General features: G+C 42.9%; 1 protein-coding gene across 7 annotated transcripts in view; it reads left to right on the top strand.

The window, feature by feature from the left end:
- NUP214 (nucleoporin 214) overlaps nucleotides 1-17,352 on the top strand; it is a 78,913-nt gene extending 61,561 nt beyond the window's left edge. For 4 of the 7 annotated variants that reach the window (XM_008169152.4, XM_024106065.3, XM_042854272.2 and 1 more), the window contains 6 exons: nucleotides 287-443; nucleotides 6,372-6,521; nucleotides 11,546-11,717; nucleotides 15,584-15,726; nucleotides 16,344-16,368; nucleotides 17,117-17,352. In XM_008169152.4, coding sequence (XP_008167374.2) covers nucleotides 287-443; nucleotides 6,372-6,521; nucleotides 11,546-11,717; nucleotides 15,584-15,726; nucleotides 16,344-16,368; nucleotides 17,117-17,150 — 681 coding nt within the window. In that variant the 3' untranslated portion in view covers nucleotides 17,151-17,352. The remainder of the gene's footprint in view (nucleotides 1-286; nucleotides 444-6,371; nucleotides 6,522-11,545; nucleotides 11,718-15,583; nucleotides 15,727-16,343; nucleotides 16,369-17,116) is intronic. The other 3 variants (XM_024106066.3, XM_065572408.1, XM_065572409.1) reach the window with 1 other exon arrangement.
- The last annotated feature ends 221 nt before the right edge of the window (nucleotides 17,353-17,573 follow it).

Consider the following 17,573-nt stretch of genomic DNA (forward strand, 5'->3'; position numbering starts at 1 on the left):
ACAGGGTGGCTAGTGTGGATCTGATGCCCCATTGCAGCTTGCCCTAGTGTGTCCAACCTGGTGCAAGTTACAACTGTACCATTTTCCAGGGTCAGTAAAGCTTGAGAGAGACCTAAGCAGATGCTGATTTTGTTCAACCTTAGGAGACCACCTTCTTAGCTCCTCATCCCTTTTGTATCGCTATTGTGAATAGAAATAGCTCAGTCAAAATCAGCGGCATATATGTGCTTTTTTTTACAGCGACCTATAATGCTTTCTTGCCGTGTGCCCTTTGTTTTTTTTTTAGCCATCATCCAGTTCCAGTGGGAGTTTGTTTGGGTCTGGAAGTGGTGGAAGAAGTGGAGGTTTCTTCAGTGGCCTCGGAGGAAAGCCAAGCCAGGAGGCCGCCAATAAAAACCCCTTCAGTTCTGCCACTGGAGCGTTTGGATCTGCAGCTTCCCAGAGTAAGTAAAGGAAATGAGTGTAAATGTACTGAGCTCCCATCTTGCTTTTGTGGGGGTAGTTTTGTCCTTGGGTAATTTCCATGATGGCATGAAAGACCTACTGAGCAACAGAGGGAAGTGGTTGGAGGGGGATGTGCTGGAAGGGGGGCGCTGTACCTTTCCAAAGTCTACTTTCCTTTGCAGTTTTGTGCAAAACGACCAGGGAAATATTCCAAATAGCCATGTGCACAGAGAGAAGTCTGAAAACAGCGTGCGTATTTTGTAGGGATTTTCAGTACCAAAATATAATTCTTCAAAATTCAGTGCTGTAAGTTCTTACCAGTGAACTTCAGCTTTTAAGTTGGATGTTCAAACCTTGTTTATTTCTCCTCTGCAGTATTTTTTACTTACTGCAGAGTCCCACAGTTACCACTCTCTTCTCCTGTGATTTTGATTTCTTGCATTCTTTTGTTGATCTGTCATTTTGTAGCTGGAAACCATGCAAAAATTCTTATTAAAATATTTATTCTTGCTACTAGTGGTAGAGGAGCCAGGAACCTGCCTTTCTCAGGGTATCTTAGCAGTCGTTTTCATATTGATGTGTGATACAAGATATTTAAGAGCCAAGCAGGAGCACTGCACTAAAATACAACAGATGTATTCAGTGTATGAGTCCACTTACTATTCAGATCCCAGGCAGTTCTGTACAAACATCCCGTCTCTTTTAATCCATAGACTAAAGGTGATCCTGGTGATTTTACTTTCAAATCTAGGAATGAGTAAGCAAGGATGGAAAATGAGGTTATCTTGAAAGACTGTGAAGTCCCTTCTGCTTTAGAAAGCTAACATCTCCACTGTTGGGTCAGGAGGCTGGATTTTTTTTTTTTTTTTTAAACACAATATGGATGTGCAAACCCTTAGGTGCCGCTAACAATTCATAAGCATTTCCAGTACCAGTATAATTGCACTCATTCTGGACAAGTGTTCTGGTCCACTTCAAAACATTTCAAAGCTAGTGTAGCTGGGTCACATAGCTGCAGACAGCCTCCCCCTTTCACCCAACAAGGTTTTGCTTTTTAAATTTAGAGAGAAATTATAGTTCAGATTTTATAAAGAGAGAGAGAGAGTGTTTAGTGTCTGAGTAAAAGTGAAAAAGGAAACTTGAAAGTGGGAGCTGTTGAGTGGAAGTGAGGGATGGTCTGCAACACAGCTTTCTATGTAGATTTAGTTGGGGCCTGTTAACTACAGTCTAATCTACAGCAAGCCATGCAGCCTTCTGACATGCATATCTACACCCATCTCCAAGTGCTAGCCTCTTTTACGGTATTGAGTTCAGCATAGCTTGATTTTTAAGGACCTTCTCCTGACTTGTACTGAAGAGACAAGTTGACATGCCCTTCTAAATAGCTCTTACTTTCATAAGCATAAAATGCACAGGTCATTTAATGACCCACTTTTCCCCCAGGGTGACTGCCCATCAAAGTGGAGTTGTTTACTGTACGGGCTTGTACATTTTTCAAGGCCAAAACCACCTTCTGGTGGAAAGTTCAACTCTCACATTGCTGGGTTGTGGTTCTTGAAGTGCTGTGTGTATAGTTTGATTCCTGCCACTGGTTAGCAGGGATAACATTTTTTAAAAGCACTTACAGCCACTTTCAGAAGTAACTTAAGTATTTTGAAAGTCAACAGGATGTAGGTTCCTAAGTAACTTTTGAAAACTTGATCTTAATAGCCTTTTGGGAAAGGGCAGGAGGAGGGAGGGAGCAAGACCAAAGACTTGTCCTCTTGTTTGAATATTTTACTTTGTAATGTGCTCAGATACTACATGAAGAACACAGTAAAAAAATCTAGATAGAGGTTTACAATGGCATGAAATCCAGTCTCATCTAACTTGCATTTCAGATGTTACTCCTTGGAATACAGTTTGGGTGATCTGTGTCCTTTTGCTCCCTTCTTCCACCCCTCTCTTCCCCCCTACCCCCGGTCTAAGCAAGATCCTTAGATTTTCCCCATTTAGGTGCAGTAGCATTTTTGACCCATTAAGGAAGCAGTAACACTACTTTACCTGCGAAGGCCAGTCTGTCATTTGAAACACAACCTTGTTAGTACCGCACTGTGTGTGCAGCTGGAGTGGGTGCCTTTTTCTCTCTAATGCCAAAGCCAAAATTTATTACCTTCAGGACTTGAGTCCCAATGTGTCTCTCAAATGGAAAGTACGTTAACTTCATTTTATTAATTAACAAACTATCAGAAATCTATTTACTAATCAAGCAACTGGTGCATGGGGATTGAGTGAGTAGCGGAGGGAGAGGTGAATTATTTTCACGGCAAGAGGATTTCAATCCACTGATCTGCATAAATCAATAGGAGAACAAATCCTAGTCATACAAATAGCTAAGGATCATGGGCTTGAGTGTAACTAAGTCAGTAGAAATGAGCAGTGTAATATTGAGACGCCATTTTCCTCCTTCAGATGCATTTCTGTATGCATAAGAAAACATATTAAATCTTTGACACAAAATTTCACAGGCCTTCAGTCACTTTTCATATGCAAGATGAGATATCAAAGAAATGATGAAATCTCAGAATGCATTTAATTCACATGGATGTTTTACAGGGCAACAAATGTAGTTAATGGTGTAAAAAGGCGGGGGATTTTAAACCTATTCAACGTGTTACTCCTGGACAAGCTGTTCTGTCTTGGAGGCTGACTTTAAGCCTGTTCAGAGAGTCATTGCAAGGCATATGCACCCTTTAAGATGCCTTTTAAAGGCCAGTTGTACAGGGGTGATTTTTCATTTCTTTAGAAATCTGCATTATGTTGGTCATGAAATATTAAAACAGAGAATCTCTGGAGGCTACTAAGGATTTAGTAGGCGATTTAGATGTTTGTGTGTATTGAGGAGTGGGGAAAAAGCTAATCCGATTCCTCAGAAATTTGCCTCTGGATCTAGTAGTTAGTGCCAGGCTCAAATTATTGGCTGTTAGTGTAAAGTTTTGTATTGTCAGGGCTATCGGACTAAAATTGCATTAGTCTGAGTTTTCTGAACTAGCTGGTCTTTATAATTCCCTGTGAAACTGACTGAATATCATGCCCACCAGTCTCCAGAATTGAAAATCAGTTTGGAATACTTGGAGTACCATAACCTTATGCATGTATCTGTTGCAGACTGTTCAGTGGTCTGCATAAGCATGTTAACAAGTACATCTATATTTAAACAAAATTAGAAGCCTTTTTTTTCTTATCGACTGTACCTTTTACTAAATTAGTAGCTTCGAGTGTCTTTATTCGTTTTCCCTTGTAAATTTGTCCAACAGCTAGCAGGGAAATAGGAGAAGAGGGATCTAGTGAGTAGGCTGGCTGAAAGGGAACAATGCAGTTGCCAGCAGGTGAAAGTAGGGAGGAGAGGGAAGCAGCCACATTAGCTCTGTAAAGTTGAAAGGACCATTTAAACCCACTTAAAAAGTAATCTGGTCCCTTCGTACCCTTTTAACAGTCCACCAGCATTAAAGGCTGTGGCTAATCGTTTGTCCTGGCAAGTTCACCCATCTCTAACTTTAAAATTAATCTTCATGCTAATGGAAAACAAATAGTTCACCGAAGAAGGACTTAGACCCTTCAGGGTCGTTTGACTACTGAAGCCATAAACTGTGTTCTGTCTCATGGAAGATTTAAAAACCTCAGGCCCTGTTTAGCCAGTGAGGTTGTAAGAGCACAAGTGCAGCTGCAAGTTAGACTGCAGTGTGTCATGTCAAGAAATCCTGGCTCTTCCTGCCACAATGGCTAAGAATCTTTAGTGTCAGAGGGGTAGCCGTGTTAGTCTGGATCTGTAAAAAGCAACAGAGAGTCCTGTGGCACCTTATAGACTAACAGATGTATTGGAGCATAAGCTTTCATGGGTGAATACCCACTTCGTCAGACACATGCGCATGTGGTATTCACCCACGAAAGCTTATGCTCCAATACATCTGTTAGTCTATAAGGTGCCTCAGGACTCTTTGTTGCTTTTTAAGAATCTTTAGTAGTTCTTCAGGTATTTGTCAGTATGGATCCCAATGTCGATGTGTACATGTGAGTTTGGAATCTTTGGAACAGTTGTGTCCATCAGCCATGTATGCACCCCATGCCTCCTTGTGCTCCCCTGTAAGGGTGCCTAACTGGCAGAGCAGTCCCTCTGTCCCTTCGTACCACCCATGGTGGTGAGGCGGAAGCTAGCGAGGGTCTGACCTGCTTCAGCATTTGTCTGAGCTTCAAAAAACTATTATGAAAACTGTTCCTCACTTGGGTTAGTTGAGTTATCGATTTTACCATTTAGCTGGACCTTCCGAAGTGGGGGGGAGGGGGCAGAAGAGAGAAGAGACTGTAGGGGGAGACCCACTCTGCAGCAGAGCGAGGTTGTAGAACCATTGGAAGTGGAAACTCCAAGCCTCAGGGTTTAAACCTGCCCTTCAGGCAACCGTCTGTTGCCCCCAATAGGCAAGCATAGCTGATGTCTCTTCTGCCTCAGGGAAGGACACATTGCTGATAAATGCTCCATTTGCTGCTCCTCCTCCTGCAGCCAAAAATCAAGGGATGTAAGGCTCAAACTGTACGTCCTGGAGCAATCCATGAAGGTGGCCTCAGACCTCGGGGAGATCTCATCCAAGGTGGAACCAAGGAGCATTTCTTCAGCAAATGCCTCAGCAACAAGGCTCACTTCTGGTTCCAGTGAAGAGAGGAGATTAAAAAGAACCATGTCAGCACCGGGAGCGCGTGCACCAACAGGCACCTCCTTGGCATCATAGATGAGACAGACGTCCTCGGCACCGACCCCAGGACAGAGAGACCCCAAACACCGCGTCATATGCTGAGCGCAGCACCTGCAGTGGATGTGCCACCCAGTCTGGCCAGTACCAGTACAATCCGCCACCATTGTACTGTTGGTGCTACTGGAGCCCTCTAGTCTCAGTTATTTCATCCCAAAGAGGGTAACTCAGTATATCGCACTATTATGAGCTCCCCACTGTCCCTCAAGGATCAGTCTACCAGACCTCAGGCAACATCCTCGACTTGTTTCCAAAATGTGCCAGAATACGCATATGCAAGGCTGCTAGGTGAAACAATCCACTCTTGTTTGTAAAGCACTATGCATTGGACTTGGCTGATAGATCCGATGCCAGATTCAGGAGAACAGTATTCAGATTCCTGGTTGACTGATGAACCGGGCACTCCTCCATCCTGAAGAGGATACTGCTTGCCAGGCACTTATAGGGGGATCCATACTGACCTACTCAAAGAAGAGAGAATGGTTACTTACCCTACATTAACAGCGGTTCTTCGAGATGTTGTAATTCGTGTGGATCCTATGACTTGCCCTCCATCTCTGCGTTTGGAGTCCTCAGCTAACATGGGCTACAAATCGAGGGAACAGAGGGAGGGTCGTGGCTGCTCCAACCTTTATCATCCCTCACGGGAGCATGAGTAGGCACAGGACACATGCAGGGCCCCAAGAGACGGTGCTGTTCAAAAGATTCTGAACTTGTGTGCGAAAGGTGCATTTGCACCTACAGTAGGATCCACACTGACTACAACGTCTCAAAGAATCAGTTATTCTAGGTCACATAACCATTCTTTTCAAGGCATGAAATCTAGATGGTAAACTTGTGTCACCATGAGTGACTGTTTCCCGTGACCATAATTTCTTATTTGAAGGATTGACTTCCACTTTTTATTGCACTATCACACCAGATGGTCAACACTGGAGATAACAGTAGTTACATCTGTCTTGTTGTCAGTGAAGAATGAGACAATGAAGTGGCTACTAGTGTAGTTTATTAGAACAGGGATTAGGACAAACTTAGTTTCTCTCCATAGACTGCCATTTTGGATATAATATTCATTATGTGCTTTTTGGGAACGTGCTTCTTTTTGTCTCTTATGAGCTTCACGAGTATCCTTCATCTCTCTAGATACCTCTAGCTTATTTGGAAACAATGGGGCCAAGACCTTTCGATTTGGCAACTCATCTTATGGAGAGCAGAAACCTACAGGCACTTTCAGTTCTGGAGGCGGGACCGTGGCCGCTCAAGGCTTTGGGTTCTCTAGTCCAACCAAAGCAGGTATTGTATTAACAAACCCGCTATAAACACCCACACTTACTTGTAAGATATTGAGTAGTGTGTTTCAGTAGTCAGAGATCTACACCCCAGACCCAGTGTATGGAAGATCATATGCATGAGTATTGCCCCTGCATGATACTCCACCATATGGTACTGTGACGGGTTGGATCACAGAAACCCCCTTGGGAGCTGCCACCTGATATGCCCAGACTACTTCTACCCCTGCTTTCCCTGCCAGCTCAAGACTCCAGCACCCTGTCTTGCTGAGCCAGACACACCTGTCTGCTGCAACAAAGACCCAGGGTCTGAATTACTTACCCCAAAGCTGCAGGTTTACCTGAAAGCAGCTCACAGAAGTGTGCTTGTCTTTAACACTAGATGGCCAACTCCCAATGGGGTCTAAACCCAAATAAATCTGTGTTACCCTGTATAAAGCTTATGCAGGGTAAACTCAAATTGTTCGCCCTCTATAACACTGATAGAGAGAGATGCACAGTTGTCTGCTCCCCAGGTATTAATGCATACTCGGAGCTAATTAATAAGCAAAAAGTGATTTTGTTAAATACAGAAAGTAGGATTTGAGTGGTTCCAAGTAGTAACAGACAGAACAAAATAAGTCACCAAGCAAAATAAAATAAAATGCGCAAATCTGTCTAATCAAACTGAATACAGATAAGATCCTCACCAGTTCCAGAATGCTCCCTTTTACAGACTAATCTCCTTTTAGCCTGGATCCAGCAATCACTCATACCACTTGCAGTCACTGCCCTTTGTTCCAGTTTCTTCCAGGTATTCTGGGGGTTGGAGAGGCTCTCTCGTTAGCCAGCTGAAAACAAAATGGAGGGGTCTCCCAGGGGTTTAAATAGACTTTCTCTTGTGGGTGGAGACCCCCTCCTCACTCCTATGCAAAGTCGAGCTCCAAGATGGAGTTTAGGAGTCACCTGGGCAAGTCACATGTCCATGCATGACTCTCAGTTTTTACAGGTAGCATCCATTGTTTACATGCTACCTTGAACATCCTCAAGTAGACTTCTTATGTGGAAAAAGAAGAACAGGAGTACTTGTGGCACCTTAGAGACTAACACATTTATTAGAGCATAAGCTTTCGTGGACTACAGCCCACTTCTTCGGATGGCTGTAGTCCACGAAAGCTTATGCTCTAATAAATGTGTTAGTCTCTAAGGTGCCACAAGTACTCCTGTTCTTCTTTTTGCGGATACAGACTAACACGGCTGCTACTCTGAAACCTGTTCTTATGTGGATTGGAGCATTCCAAGATCCATTGTCCTTTAAGTGTTTCTTGATTAGGTACTTAATTTCAACATTCCTTTCTCCAGGAGCTGACCAAATGCTCTACTAAGGTTATTTAGAAATCAAGCCAGTACACAGCCAACATTCATAACTTCGAATACGAAAATGATACATGCATACAAATAGGATTAATACATTCAGTAGATCATAACCTTTGAGATATGTTACAGGCATGTGTAGCATAAAACACATTCTAAGCATATTTCCATAAAGCCTTATGGGAGGTACCATCACAGATACCATCTATCTCCTTCCAAAAAACAGGTCCCAGCAAGTGGAAATTCAGATACTAGATTCAAAACTTAATGATTTAGAACCTGAACTGCACATAAACACTTAGTAGACTTTATCTTCACAGGATTCATTGCAGAAACTGCCATTCAATTTGTAGGGAAGTGAGCTGTAAGTGTTAGTGCCAGGCGTATATAGCTCACTGACAGTGTAGCGTGCAATGTGATTTATAGAACTTATTGTGAACTGGGTGTTTTTGCCTATTGATGATCCCGAATTCCCTTCTTGTGTAACCTGTTCTGTCATAAACCCATCATGGCCTTGTATGCACCAGAGTCTTTGGTGGGACTTTCCCCAAAAAGTCCAAGTCAGGAAAGCTTCAGATCTACTTTTTTAAAATCAGTCTGACCTTGCTGTTACACATGTGGCACTTTCTCTTCTGTAATTAGTCTGTAGTGAACACTGAAATACATGGTTCAATCCTTGAGGGGGCCATTTAGGGAACTGGGGTAAAAATCTGTCTGGGGATTGGTCCTGCTTTGAGCAGGTGGCTGGACTAGATGACCTCCTGAGGTCCCTTCCAACCCTGATATTCTATGATTCTGTGCTGTTCTGTTGACTATTACGTTCTTGGAAATCTTGCCTAATCCTTTTTCCTATTCCATGGTAATTTGCCTACTGCAAACATTGGGAGTAATGGAGACTGATATGAAGTCTGTTTCAACTGAACAAGGTGTTTGCCTTGATAATTATCAAACAAAAATAGAAAACCAAAGGGTTAGACAAAACAAGAATTCTTTCATCTAACCTTAGAATACTCCTCCAGTTGGCACCTTTGCAACTTGGAATTTCCTTGGGAAAAGGCTATACAAAGGTTGACGCCATAGAATTCAGAGAATGGTGCTCCAACGTACCCCTTACAGAAGTGGTCCTTCATGGGATAGTATTTTAACATGGCAGCCATGGCACTAGTGGTGACTTTGCTTTTGGGTAAGTGAGGTAGTCAATACTGTCAGTTGATGCTACTAGCCTCAGTAACCATGTCCAGTGTTTCTCCTAAATACTACTTTCAGTGTGATAGTGTATCAAGCATATAATTATTTATTATAATTATATTCTGCCTATCAGGCCAGCCTTGTATCTTTTATCTTGGGTGTTGAAGATAGGTGAATGATTCTCCCCCTTTCCTCCCTTATTGAAGGAAAGGAGATAATTCTCTAACTCCCATTTCAAAATAAATCTTGAGATGGGATTTTCTGACAGGTTATTGTAGTAGGCGATTTAGTGATGTGGAACCTCCTTAAAGCCCTTTCCACATCCAAGTCTAGGTGTTAGACACCATAAAAATAGTCTGTAGTTTCCTATTTAGTATGGGATGAAGAAGGGGCATGACTTGCTACAGAGCTTTCTTTTTCCTGGTTTGCTGTCTATATATTGCGTTGCCTTCTCATTTTTATGTTCATTAACACACAGTATACAAGAGAGTCTGGTCCAGAACTAAGCTCCAAGGAGCTAGGTAAAGACCTGTGTCTCTAGAAATAAAGGGTAACCGGATATCTGATCTGTTTCAATAATTCAGCCCCAGCTTTTATTTTTTCCAGACCTTTGTGTTTACAACCAGACAGTATCCATTATCTTGGCCTGGACTGGAATTTCACTCAGGGTATTAAAATGCATGGTGTTATCCCAAACCTCAGCCTTAATCGAACAAACCAGCACGGGCCCTTTAAGATCCATGTAGTCAGTTCTAAACAGGCAAACAGCATCAGCAGAGTGAATGTAGAGCAGAAAAATCCTAATAAAAGGTTTTTATTATGTTGTGTAGAAGGAGGAGGTTAAGACACTGAATGGGACCTTGAGGCCTAGTTTAATTCTTGGCTCTGCCACTGATTCCTTGAATGACCATGAACAAGGCACATAATCCCGTGACTTAGTTCCCCATCTCTAATTGGAGGTTAAAAAAATCTCCTTCCCTCATTAGTCCTTTAAAGGTAAATTTACTGTTTGAGGTGCTCAGGTGCTATGGTGGGTAGCGTATAAGAACATAGGGTGATACAGGAGGGCCAGGGAGCAGTGGTAGAGGGGAAATATATAAGCCTTAGGCTAATTAAGATGTGGTTCTCTGTAGACTAGGGAGGGTTGCTACAGGTTAATTGGAGCACCTGTAGTCAGTTAAGGCCCTGTCAGGAATGTAATAAAACCCCCTGCTTCAGGCAGTTGGAGGAAGAGGAGGAAGGAGAGAGGATTGGAGCTTGGACGTGTATGTGAGATTTGAAAGACCAGAGAACCAAAGTAAGGGAGACCCTGCCCCTGCGTCTAAGGACCGAGGGTAACTCCACCCACGGGGGAAGAGGGAAAGAGACCCACAAGGGTTGAGAGGGGCTGGGACTCAGCAAGGAGTAAACCCAGACCCCTCCCCTGTTTCCCTCCCCTACCACCTTCCCGGGCCACTAGTGGGGCCCTCAGCGCCCAAGAGCAGGGGCAAGGGGTGGCGTCTTAGCACCCTCCCCCCCCCTCAAGAAAAGCACAGGACCCACCATACGAACATCTGCCATCTTGTCACAATAGGTAGAGAAGAGCAAATCTTACCCATTGCATTGAGAATCCTTCCATGTTTTTAAGGATCTATGTGCAGCACAACAATATTGTTGATCCAACAGGTTTGTGTATAAGCTATCTTTCATATCAGATATGTAGCTGTGGTAAAATATCTCCTGTTGCATTTTGTTGGGGGTGTTGTCAGTGGAACCAACCTATGCAGGGAATTTTTCATCCTGGTTTTTTTGCACAGGAGTTCCTTCAGACCTTAATAACTTATCTAATTCCTGGTGATTAGGTTTGTAAAACTGTCTGCAGAAGCTAAGCTCTTCCCTTCCGCAGTAAGGGACATGAGATCATTGATGAAGGATGCATGAGCATTGTTTAAATAAATGAAAAGCATCAGTCTATAATTTATTGCCACACGTATTTTTAATTGCCAGTATAACCCAGTTAACGTGAATACTCTGCTAAATTGCAATTAAAGCATCTAGTTTATATAAAGCAAGTAGACTGTTTTGATTCCTTCACACACCATACAAGCATGAATGTGTGTTAGTGGGCTTTGTACACTGTATATATCCCCTTATGTGTATCTAAATTTAAATTGAAAGTTATGCTCTCTAAAATGTAATTCTGGGAATCAAGCTCAGCTGCTCAAGCAACCCAAACTGCACTTGCCCATTGGATAGTCTTTGTGTCTTTGGGCTGGTTTTGGAAGGCGTTCACAAGCTTTCCTACCCAGGCCTTTTGTAATAAAATGGGCTGCATTTTGGAAGCTTGGTTGTAGCTGTATTATCCATAGATAATACTGTGACCATGTACAGGAATGTCCGCCCTCGTTCTAGAATCTGTCTATTTGGAAATCTAATTTTGTTTTTCTTTTTTGCTCTGTTATTGTTTACTTGATGTTCTTGTCCCTTTTTTGCCTCTGTTTTGCTCAGGTGGCTTCGGTGCTGCTCCAGTGTTTGGCAGCCCTCCCACTTTCGGGGGGTCCCCTGGGTTTGGAGGGGTGCCAGCATTCGGTTCAGCCCCAGCCTTTACAAGCCCTCTGGGCTCGACGGGAGGCAAAGTGTTCGGCGAGGGTACAGCTGCAGCCAACACCGGAGGATTTGGGTAAGCCAAAGAGGGTCTAGGGACTGGGAAATCAGTGTTCTTGTTCTGTCTGAAACTGTTATGCTTCATTCTGTATCCAATCGATTCTGCAAATAAAGAAGGGTCTAGGGATCTAGGGTTGATCACTGAGCAATGGGCTTCCTCATTAGAAAAGCCCAACCGAAAGGGAAACAGCAAAAAACAGTATTTTATGATTCCGACCATGCTGGCCCTAATGAAAGTAACAGGTTCTCATTTTAATTTGGGAGCTATCAAATTGAACCCTAGAATACAGAAGTGAGAAAGACCTAGGCCATCCAGCCCACGTATCTGAGAGCCGGTTTGTTTCCTATTTGCACTTTTGTTAGTGTGCATTCCAGTCTAGTTCTAAATGTGCCAAGCAAGGGGGCTTGGAATGATAAATATGGAATGATAAATTTGTTTAATCTCTAAAATCAGTCCCACTTTTGGGGTGGGAGAGAGATTTTGAGAAGAGTTCAATATGATAGCTCATCCCTGCACAGACCCTACTAGTAATATGTGGTCGATTCCAGAGATGGAATACTGATTTTTTTTACCTTTGATCACTTACATGGCACTGAAATCTTATCTTGCAGCAGACAGCACTTACTTTATTCCCTGTTCCACCAAGCAAGTACATGGTTTCAAACCTTGTGAAGCTGCAAATGTTCCACCCCACACTTCAGAGTTGCTGGTAGATACCTAGCTTTCAAGGCGACCCTTTCCTGTATGTACACATCCCATAATAATAATCAGTCCCAATCATTTTCTGCAGGGAAGTCTTGGAGAACTGTCTGTCGCAAGATCCAGTGGAAAAACCACCCAGCCTTTATTTTTTGCACTCTATTGTAATCCCCTCAATCTGTGTTTGCATATCTCACAAGTGTCTGCATTGGGTTCAGAGAAGAACCACCTTTACATAATGTACCTCGGTATTTTCCATCTTCAAGATGGGTTTGCAAATGTTAAGTAGTTAATTCTCAGCACCTTCATGGGGCAGTCAGTTAGGTGTTCTCCAAGGCCCACCGTATTCCATGGCAAGCTCATTGTAAATTCTGCTGCAAGATCCCTGAATTCTGTAGTACTGCAGTGCAGCGGATAAGCTAAAAATGGAGGGGTTTATTCAAATCTAAAAGCAAACACAAGGAATACTGCACTAACTGAATTTAATTGGATATTAAACTCAATTTATGTTGCTCTGCCATAGTGCTTCCAGTTGCTATTGTGCTGCAGAATTTTGTATTGAAAACACACGCACCAAATAGCTAATGTCAGCAGCACTGAAATTTCAAGTCCCATCATTAGGATTCAGAGTTAACATCTCATTTTCAGGAATGTAGCTATTCACATCTTAATGAGAGTTCTTGTTTAAGGAATTGAAGACTTGGGAAGCAAGCACTTCAATGGCTTGCACTCCGTTTTCTTCACAACCTTAGAAGCTAGAGACTTAAGCAGCTTTGAAAAGCTTATTCCAAGAGATTGTGTCCCTATTTAAAACAAAAATAAAATGGGAATTGGGTGTCCAAATTCCCTAGGAAGCATTGAAATCCCACCCTAATTGGCTTAAATCAGCTGTGCCCAAACTTTTCCTGTCAACCCCTTCTTCCCCCGCAGTAGTGGAATCTGTCTGCGCCTCCTCCCCCCCCCATTACAGCAAGGGGGTGGGTGGGGGGGACGGACGACAGAGATAGGTTGAGAAGCTGAAATGCAGGTAGTCATTTGCCCAAGGTGTTGGAGGTAGGATTAGTACTCTAGGATTAGTACTCGGCTCCTTTCAGTCTTGTGCTCAGCCCATTAGACGGTGCTGCAAAATCAGTCATGTGGTTAGTTGCATCATTTCTCAACAGTTTACATTGCTTTGAGGAAGTGCAGCAAAAAGCAGCTTCTGTTTCTTGATACCTGCAAAGTTCTTTATCAAATCTAAAGACAACTTGGGATGGGGACAGGCCTTCACTGTCACCACCTTAATGTCAACTCCCTCCAAATTCTCAATCTCGCAGTGACGCGGCATGAGAAAATCCCCGAGAATCTGGGAGAGGAGTTTGGTCACAACCAGATTGATAGGTTAAGGTCTCCAGCTCTAGAAATGGAACTTACGCCGTTAAAGTAAAGTCAATGGCAATGACTTGTAATTTTTCTATTTTTTGTATTCTTACCTTGCCTAGTCTTTTTCAACAGCCTGTAGTAGTAGCTGAAAGATTGAGGCAGTTAAACCACAGGTTTCTTTGTTGCTAATTTTACGTCCAGTTCTTTCCATAGCTAGTAGAGATGGTTTATTTGATAGAGGCGCACAGCCTGGGGAGACAGAACAGTCATAAAAACCTTGTCAACCACTGGCCCTTCCTCCCCCTCTTAAAAAATACTAAGAAAAGCAATATCACATTTCATTTACAATCAAGAGCCAAAGCCATCTGCAACTAGCCACGTCAGCAATCTTATTCAGGGCTATCAGTGGCTAGCAGGCTTCAGTGTTGAAAGGCAAAGTGACTGAAATGCCTGTCTGAATCTAATACCATATATGGAAACTACCTGCATAGACAACTGTCTCTTAAAGAGAGCAAGGCAGAGAGGATTACTTTTCTTTATCAAGAGACTTGCATGCAGCACTTCTGCAAGGGCTGTCTCTTTTTGAGATGTATGTTTTGATGCTTCAAAGAATGTACCCTTGATCTGAATGGATGGAGAAGTGGATTAATTCACTGTCGGTTCAGATTGAGCTTCACAAATGAATGGAGCTTGTTGGGCTCAGCCTACTACCTACTTGACATTTTATCAGCATCAGGAAACAGGCACACTGTTTAACTTGACTGGCATCGCTGGCTGGCTGCATTACTCCGTGCTGAGGTGCATTATCAGAGCTTTGTGATGAGAAACTTGGATAGCTCATGCCCACACTATTCCCAGTTCCAGATATTATATCTGTGGTATAAGCCCATTGTTTTCAAGCATAAATATAACATACAAAATTGTGAGAGGGTGTTGGTGCCAGTGAGAACCATGTTAGACTGAATTATCATGGCATTTCATTGATGTGATACTGGCGGTGGTGGGTTATTTTTAAAAAGGAAATATTTGCCTGTACAGTGCTTGGTTGGATGGGGTGAGTGGGGAAGGGTAGATCTGCTTTCTCTCTATAAAGCTACATTTGAGTATCATTTTTCAGACAGACTGTGTCCCCCAAAGCTATAAAGTTAATAATACAAAGAGGTAAATAAATTAAGTGACACTTCTCTCACTTTACCTATTAGAACAAAGGCAAGGAGAGGTTCAGGAAGGAAGCAGAATGATGCATACTTCAGAATAGAAAGGAGAAGGAAATAAGGCTGGAGAAGACTTTATGGAAGGGCTGTATTGTTCACTGAATAAGGCACTGCCCTGGGAATCAAGAGACTGGGTTCCAAATCCTGGCTGTGTCATACCCCTTGCTGTGTGACCTTGGGCAAATCACACAACCTCTCTGTCTCTGTTTTCCCCCTCTGTAAGATACAGTAATGATGCAGAATTTTTGAGCTGGATGGATAAAAAGTGATGGTGGTGGGGGTGATTTATTCTATTCCCCATGATGGCAGGAGTTGGGATTTCGTGGAATGAAAATGCACCACAGTTGCTTGTCATGTGTTAAGTTAAACTTTTTCTCCATGTGCTCACTTCTTGTTTCCTCTGAAGGGCAGATGGGCAGAAGGGTGGTTGTAGTACTGTGCAAAATTCTTAATAAAACCAAGAAATAAGCATCTCTCAGTGAGTGGGTATATAATAAAAGAGGTTCTGTGGGCTTCAGGGGGTGCTACTTTCAGGGAGGTGGGGGCAGACACGTGGTCTTCCTTTATTGAGTGATGAAATATTTGTGTTTTCTCTTTGAATTGCAGTTTTGGTGGCACCAGTAACAATACTGCATCATTTGGCACCCTGGCAAATCAAAATGCTCCTACATTCGGGTCGCTGTCCCAGCAGACTACTGGTTTTGGCACACAAAGCAGTGGATTTTCTGGCTTTGGGTCAAGTGGAGGAGGTATGAGGAGCTGAAATGTCCCTGTCAGAGAGTGAAGTGGGAGAGACCTAGCATATCCCTGGGCCTGTCCTTCTCAGAACTCAGCTGTGACGCTTGCTCCCATTGCCTGTTGTTGACCAGTTGGGGTTTACGAAACTGGGAGTGGGAGAAGAATTGAGAGGTGTATTTTTCCCCTTTCGGATTACGATAAATGCCTATTTCAGTTTCCTATTTGGTTTTACCGCAAATTTGAGAGAGCGAAGGCTAAACAGGCATCAGGTGGATCTCTGCCCAGAAATCTTAACTGGCAGAATCCAAGAGAACACAGCCAGCCCTGAGGGGCCCTGAACCTCGCCACCCGGGGCTGAAGCACCTGAGCCAATGTAGCTTTGTAGGGGCCCGTGTGGTGGGGAGCCCCAGGCAATTGCCCTGCTTGCTACCCCCTGGCTTTTACGTGCAGAAAAACAGTTGTGACACAAGGGGGGGCGTGGAGTTTTTAGCATGTTTGGGGGGGGACTCAGAAAGAGAGATTGAGAACCCCTGTTCTAAGGGAATATGGGAGGGTGACCATACTATGTGTCGCATGCATTCTTTAGGCCTTTAACAATAATCCTTCTTTAATCTTGCATTTCTCTCAGGCTTTGGCTTTGGATCATCTAACTCGTAAGTACCCATCACTGCCTTGTATCTGATTTTCATTAAACACATAAAAAGAACTAGAATAGAAATGCTAGATGATGTGTGAAAGGAAGCTTTGGAAAGCGCACTAAAATGCTAATCCTAGTTGAAATTTTAAGCAGTAAAGGAGGATGCTTATTTCATTCATTCTCGTTTCTCCTTTTAATAGTAATATACACAGCTCAGTATCTAGATGGCAAGTTTCTTGATCGTGTCCTTTCCTATGTAGTTAACTGTAAATTTTCTTTTACAGGGGATTATGTAGTACTTTTTTCTCTTGGTCGCAAAATGCATAGTAGGGATAGGTAAATATTTATCCCCATAATAGAAATGGAAATATGGTGCAAAATACTAGATCATCTTCCTGATCTAAATGAGGCTTTGTCTAGTGATTAGAGTACTCTTTGGAGGCAAGACTCCTATTTCTATCCCCACTCTGCCACTGAGTTGCTGGGTTGCCTTATGCAAGTCATTTAAACTTTGTGCTTCTGTTTCCCCATGAGTAGAATAAACATAAGCATATCTACTTAACAGGTACGTTGAGACAGTGTTGTTAAAGCTCTCTCAGATCCTCAGTTGAAAGGTGCAGGAAGTGCCAATGCGTTCTATTAAAAAGCTTCCAGTGGCACGTTGATTGGGATGGAGGTTCTTGGACGCTTTAGAGATTTTCTAGATTGATCTAGATGAAGAGGGACTCTCGCTTTCACTGTTGTGTTGTGCTGCTGTTTCACAGATCCACCTCTGGGTTTAGTGGTTGGAGAAGCTGAGAGGGGATGTTCATGAGCCCCTTCCACCCACGCTGTCGTCAGCCAAGTTAGAGCTGCTCCGTTTGTGAATCCTCTTCACGCTCAAGCATCAGATCATCTTTCCTTTGAAATATCAATTCTACTTCCTTTTTTAAAAACCCTTAATGCTGATTTTTATGCAATACTTGTTCTTGCTCTTTAATAAACTGTTTTATCTGCTTCACTGTGGTTTGTGTGGAAGAATTTTTCAGCACGTATCCAGAAAAAAACAAGCTTGCATTATACCAGCTCCATTTGGATTGGATATAGATGCTGTGAAAGGATGCCTCTTGTCCAGCCCATTATGTAAGAGAGAAGGGGGCTGTATTGGCCAAATTCAGCCCTGGGTCTAAACCAGTGCAGCTTTCATTGAAGTCAGTGGAAGTCAGTCTTTTTTTTTATGAC

This window comes from Chrysemys picta, chromosome 18 (genome assembly GCF_011386835.1).
Source record: "Chrysemys picta bellii isolate R12L10 chromosome 18, ASM1138683v2, whole genome shotgun sequence".
Taxonomy (NCBI): Eukaryota; Metazoa; Chordata; order Testudines; family Emydidae; genus Chrysemys; species Chrysemys picta.